Genomic DNA, 6,111 nt, shown 5'->3' with positions numbered 1-6,111 from the left:
GTTTACATTGTTTAAATGTATTCCATATATCCTATTGTAAGTTAGACTGATCTAATTAACAATACAACAAATTAAAAGTAAGACAGAAAAGCCAAATTCCCTTAAAAGAAAAATCATTTTGCTAAATGTCAGTCAAGGATAAGAAGCAAAGTTTACTTATATATAACACATATAAACCAAATAGAAACTTTTGATTGCTACCTATTCCCTCTATGAATGTATAATTCTAAAATCAGAATCATCTACTTTATGTATTACTGAATATAACTAAAGACTTTGGTTGGTGTACTTTGCCTCGCTTTTGTAGTAATCTATGGTTTTTATAGTCGGTGTATTGTTTTTGGGTCAACAAAATGATTCACATTAGGTAAACTATCCCACCACTTAAAAAGAAAATTCTCTGCCATGAGTTTTAGCCATGGAGTAACCTTAGCTTCACCTCTGGCTCCTTTTGCCAGGAGCTCTCTTAGTTCTTCCTTTGACATATAGTAATAATTTTTCAGCTCTCTGGAATCTGGATTCAAGGTTACATCCTTTGTCATCAATAGGAGATAAGCAATTTCATGTTCTCCCCAAATCTGATCTGATTGAGCCTTGTAATGGTAGCGAGTCATATAGATGATATCATCCAGGGTAACCTGTGACCAGATTTGGTACATTGTTAGCAATTCTATCATAACAGAAGAAAAAAAAAAGACTTTCAGTTTCTAACTGCAGAGAAAGGACTTGGTATAGTGTAAAGAATATTAGATTTGCAGTTTAAGGATCAGTATTTGAAATCCAGACCATCCATTTGATACCTAAATGGCCTAGAACACTTCTCTAAATCTATATCCAGTTTTCATTTCTTTATTTTTTGCTTTTTATCTTCAATGCTTGCCACAGGACCTGATACATTTACATTATTAGAGCTTAATAAAATCTATTTATAGTAAATGCTCAAATCTTCCTGTCATCATTCTTTTAAAAAAATCCCACTCAATCTCCATTTGGTAAACCAACTGATAACTCCTGGACTATGGCTAAAATTTCTGCCTAATGTGTGATTAATACAACATTCTTTTGAAGCAGCAGGATGCACTAAAGAGATTACTACAATTTTTGCAGGACTGAATGATCAACAAAAATTTAGTTGAAATAGAGAAAACTTGTGTTGTAGGAAGTAAAAAGTCCTAGGTATGGAACAGAGTCGGCTAATTTCTAAGTATTATTACTGCTAATTTTTATGTTAAGTTCTGCTTGATAATGACATTTTAAACTGTCATTAAAAATGTTAGCTGAACAACAGAAGAGTATAAAATGCTCTTAAAATGAACTTTCATGTTCATTTTGGTAAATTTAATTAGAATATGGGCCCATTGCATCCAGGACCAGCTCTAGTTGACTTGATCTATATTTTGCCACTGGATCCAGATGGCTCCAGAGGAAAAGTGAGACAGATGACCACACATCTTCGTTCACTGAAATCAAGTTCACTTGCAAGTCATGGCATCACCTCTCTGGTCCTCTTCATGAATGAATGACAAGCAACAATCAGAATGGGATTTGCATCCAAAGTTATGCCAGTACAGTATATAACTTTAGGACAGATGGGGAAGTGAATAGAAGTTTGATATTACTAATTCATGTTACTAATTCTTATTTTGTACAAATTTTACTCTCATGATTTGAGAAATTTTTAATTTTAGCAGAGTAAATGATAAAACCTTGGTTTATTTGTAAGAATTATAAATGCTAGTTCATATTGAAGAGGCAAGATATTATACCATGTAAGCATTTGAGTCTCAAGGTCCTGGGCCAATCAGGCTAGAGAGTTAGTTAATCATTGGTTGCTTCCACAAAAAGGAAAAAAATATGAGAATCTGACTTTGCTAGACTTTATTTTAGGTGGTCCTGTCTCAGAAGGGGTATGTTAATTCTTGATTTGTTGCCTACAGGTATCTTTTTCTTTAAATTATGAACTGGAAGTCAGAAGACCTGGGTTCTAGTCTTAGTTTAATCACTAATCATCTGGGTGAATTTGGGCACGTCACATATTACTCTGTCCCTCATTTTCTTCATCTAGAAAATGAGGATGAAGAGAAAATTTCCTTCTTGTCCTCATTCTCAGTGATTCTAAAATTCTAAGACCTTAGCTACCTGGTGTTCTATATACTGAAATCAGAAGCAACTATTTAGAATCAATAGATCATAGATTTAGATGTAGAAGAAGTTTTAAAGATCATTCCACCCTTTAGTTTATAGATGGGGAAAATGAGGAACTGAAAGATGCCCAAGATCACACAGCTAGTCAATATCTGAAGTGGGATTTGAACCCAGGTCTTCCTAACTCCTAACTCCAAGTCTAATATGTTATCCACCACTGCATGTTGCTTCAAATTTCTCCTGACATTGCTAAAAAATGACACATTACTATATATTTTTTTGAAAATAATTTGATCACCAGATTGAGACTACTCATCATAATTGTCTTTTTTCTTCTTTTAAAAAAACATTTATTTAGTATTTTATTTTCCCCAGTTACATGTAAAAACAAATTTTAATCTTTGTTTTTGAAACTCTGAGTTTGAAATTCACTCTTTTTCTTTCCCCAGCCCCCTTCACTGAGAAAGCCAGCATTCTGATATTTGTTATAAATGTGTAGTCATGAAAAACATTTCCATAATAGTTATCTTGTGAAAGAAGGCATAGACACCTCCCCTAATACAAAGATACCTCAAGAAAAAATTTAAAAAGTAAGAAAAAATTATGTTTCAGTCTGTATTCTGAAAACCACCAGTTCCTTCTCTGGAAATAATAACTCAAGATAACTTTATCTTAAGACAATGATCTTGGGGTGGCTAGGTGGCACAGTGGATAAAGCACTGGTCCTGGAGTCAGGAGTACCTGGGTTCAAATCCGGTCTCAGACACTTAATAATTGCCTAGCTCTGCATGACCTTGGGCAAGCCACTTAACCCTGTTTGCCTTGCAAAAACCTAAAAAAAAAAACCAAACACAATAATCTTAAACTTGTTTACCTCTTCTTGTGTAACATGTTTTTGGTTCATATATGTTTCTGGGAAATAAGATTGGTTACCTGGTCCAGAGGAATTCCTAATTCAGCCTGTAATCTTCTCTGAGCTGCCCTCCTTACTCCAATGGCATTTTTCTCATCCAGCTCTAGGGCATTGCTCAATGGATGACTAGAACAAGAGTCAGTAAAATAGCCTAAAGAAATGAAGATAGGATAGATTATTAAACCCTCTGTGTTTCGTAAGACCTCAAATAAAACAGAAGTTAGTTTTAATGCTTCTATGCAAAAACTTACTTATCTCTCTCTTACCAGGAAGACCATTTGCTACATGGTCTTCTGGGAAAGAAAGGGAAAAAAACCCAAACCTTGACCCAGTGGAATAAGCATGCAAAAATATCTATTTCAGAAGGTTATAAGCTTTAACAGGAAAATGGCAAACAAGTGCTTATAGAGATATTTAAAGCAAATACATTTGGGGCAGAAAAGCTTCCAACTTAACTGCACTTATATGATGATAGTCTACATGATTCAAAAAAGAAATGTAGGCGTTCCTGAAAGTTGTTCCCTAAAGCAATCAGTAAATTATGATAGCCCCACTAATAAAACGCTGGGAATTGTTTGTAGTAAAAATATGATTTAGTCCCTAAACAAAATCACAAAGCATCTTAACCCATATTACCATGTAAAGTTCATGTATCTACAATTTTTAGGATTCTAGAGGTGTAAAGGACTTTCCAAACCTGTAAATTTGATTTATAAGTTTTGTGATAACTACATTTCAACATACTAATATCCTGTGTAATATTATGTATTTTATTATATCTATTAAAAATACATTATTCTGGGGGCGGCTAGGTGGGGCAGTGGATAGAGCACTGGCCCTGGAGTCAGGAGTACCTGAGTTCAAATCCGACCTCAAACACTTAATTTCCTAGCTGTGTGGCCTTTGGCAAGCCACTTAACCCCATTGTCTTGCAAAAAAAAAAAAGCAAACTAAAAAAAATACATTATTCTGAGAAAGCTTCTATTAGCTTCACTACAATATTAAAGGAATCCATCCTATTAACAAAGGTATAAAGTTTAAGAATTCTTGTTCCAGTTTGCCTACCTGTCTTAAGGGAGTACACAGAGTTATCAGAAACTAAAAATGGGGAAGGACAGAGAGATGAGGATAGAAGGGGGTAAGAAATAAGGACTATAGAAAAGAAAGAAAAAAAAAACAAGGAATAGAGGTAGGTCAAAAGAGGGACTAGAGAAAATAGGAAGTTCTGGCTTCCCTTCCATTCCATTTTCCAGATATCAGATTCTCTGGCATAGTAATAGTTGAAACAAGAAGTTACACACCTTGACCATCTTGCCTTCTGTCTTAGTGCTTTGTTAATACTCAAATTGTTATTTTGGAGTGGAAACTCCCACATTCTTCTTCTTCTTCTTCTTCTTCTTCTTCTTCTTCTTCTTCTTCTTCTTCTTCTTTTAGGATTTTGCCAGGCAAATGGGGTTAAGTGGCTTGCTCAAGGCCACACAGCTACGTAATTATTAATTGTCTGAGGCCGCATTTGAACTCAGGTACTCCTGACTCCAGGACCGGTGCTCTATCCACTGTGCCACCTAGCTGCCCCCACCCATGATCTTCTTAACTGTTCATTGAAGATCTTTGAATTGGTCACATACAAAAAAATTCACAAAGCTTTCACTTCTGAAATTAAACCACAATCTACATTTACTTAATCACCTTCTTCCTTTTTATTTGACATACTTAAGTTATTCCAATGTTCATTGACAATAACGTCTTTTAGACTTGAAGAAATAAAACAAAAGTGAAATGTAAAGTAACTACAACAAAAGTTTTCTCTTAAATCTCCTAAGTATAATCTTTATTTTGGCTCTAGTAATTTTTAGATATTAAAAGATCTTTAGCATTTTTATGCTTGTTAGGGAGGTGAGAGTTTCTACTGAAGTTAAAGTTCATTTCCTAGAAAAGTAGCTTATTTTTAAAATGATTATAATAATTTTTTTTCATATTGCCTGTTGGATCATAGAGTGATAATCTCAAAAAAAGGAAAAGGTCTACTGGGAGACTAAATTACTCATCAATTATCCCATAACTACACAGGGGATTTCTGACAGGAATCATAGAAATAATTTTCAAGTGGAGAGACTCACCTGGAAAGGTAATTTTAGTGTCTGATCTTTCTTGCACCAGAAGTTGATTTTTGCTATTGAACAAGACCACACTGAAAGCTCGGTGTAGGAGTCCTAAAAGAAGTGAAGAACCCCTTTAAAACTCCAAATAATAAGATGTCCATCATGGCTTTATCCTTCTACACTATCCTCATACTCGTCACAATACCTTGACTGAAAATGAAGAAGGGGGCATATAAGGATAGCATAAGGAGAGGCTTATGATCATCTGCTTTCTCATTTCTTTCATTTGTTATTAATTGCATGCAAACTTGAAAATCACATAGTTTAAGACACATCTTTATTCTAAAATCTTTTATCTAAAATATTACAAACAACAGGTGCATAAAGTTACTCATTCTTTAAGAAGAGGTCACAGTGCACATTCCAAAACATCTGTCAAACAAGAAAAATCCTGGGGAATTCAGCTTTCTACTGTACCTTTTTCGATGTTTTTATACATGTGACAAGTCTTCTTGTTCTCTGCACCAATCACATTATCATTTTCATCAATAATGATGCATAACTCTGCCAAGCGCCCTACTTGATACTTATCCAAGTGACTGGCATTTACTTCTGACATATTTTTCAGTTTTTATCCTTCCTATAATCACAGAAAAAAAGTGAAAGAATTGACTTTGTTACTGGAAGTGTGAATAGAATAACAATTACATTAAAAAAAAGATTTGTGAAGTACTTTATATTTATCTTATCATTTGATCTGTGTGTGTTTGTGTGTCTGTGTAACATGTTAATATTATCTCCATTTAGCAGATGAGGTAATTGAGGTTCAACAATAATCAATTCCTCATCCAAATTTCCAGGGGCTTTAAGTGACTAAACTACAAATCAAATCTGATTAGTGACTTTTTTGACAAACTATGTTTTGTCACTAATTTTTACCTTCTGCTGGTT

General features: G+C 34.1%; 1 protein-coding gene across 1 annotated transcript; it reads right to left on the bottom strand.

Annotated features, from left to right (window-relative positions):
• Positions 1-320: 320 nt before the first annotated feature.
• On the bottom strand, positions 321-5,798 carry LOC141493723 (isopentenyl-diphosphate Delta-isomerase 1-like). Its single transcript, XM_074195081.1, has 4 exons — positions 5,638-5,798; positions 5,179-5,271; positions 3,079-3,209; positions 321-638 (listed from the first exon to the last, which is right to left on the bottom strand). The coding sequence occupies exons 1-4, from the start codon at positions 5,777-5,779 to the stop codon at positions 321-323; spliced, it is 684 nt and encodes a 227-aa protein (XP_074051182.1). The 5' UTR covers positions 5,780-5,798.
• Between the last annotated feature and the right edge of the window lie 313 nt (positions 5,799-6,111).

The sequence above is a fragment of the Macrotis lagotis genome, chromosome 7 (assembly GCF_037893015.1).
Source record: "Macrotis lagotis isolate mMagLag1 chromosome 7, bilby.v1.9.chrom.fasta, whole genome shotgun sequence".
In the NCBI taxonomy this organism is placed as follows: domain Eukaryota; kingdom Metazoa; phylum Chordata; class Mammalia; order Peramelemorphia; family Peramelidae; genus Macrotis; species Macrotis lagotis.
This window is presented reverse-complemented; position numbering and strand designations above follow the sequence as displayed.

Coding starts and splice junctions, on each gene's coding strand:
- LOC141493723 (XM_074195081.1), bottom strand. CDS start 5,779: ATGTCAGAAGTAAATGCCAGTCACTTGGATAAGTATCAAGTAGGGCGC. Junction 5,272..5,637: donor GTATAAAAACATCGAAAAAG/GTACAGTAGAAA, acceptor CACTTCTTTTAG/GACTCCTACACCGAGCTTTC. Junction 639..3,078: donor TAGGAATTCCTCTGGACCAG/GTAACCAATCTT, acceptor ATCTGGTCACAG/GTTACCCTGGATGATATCAT.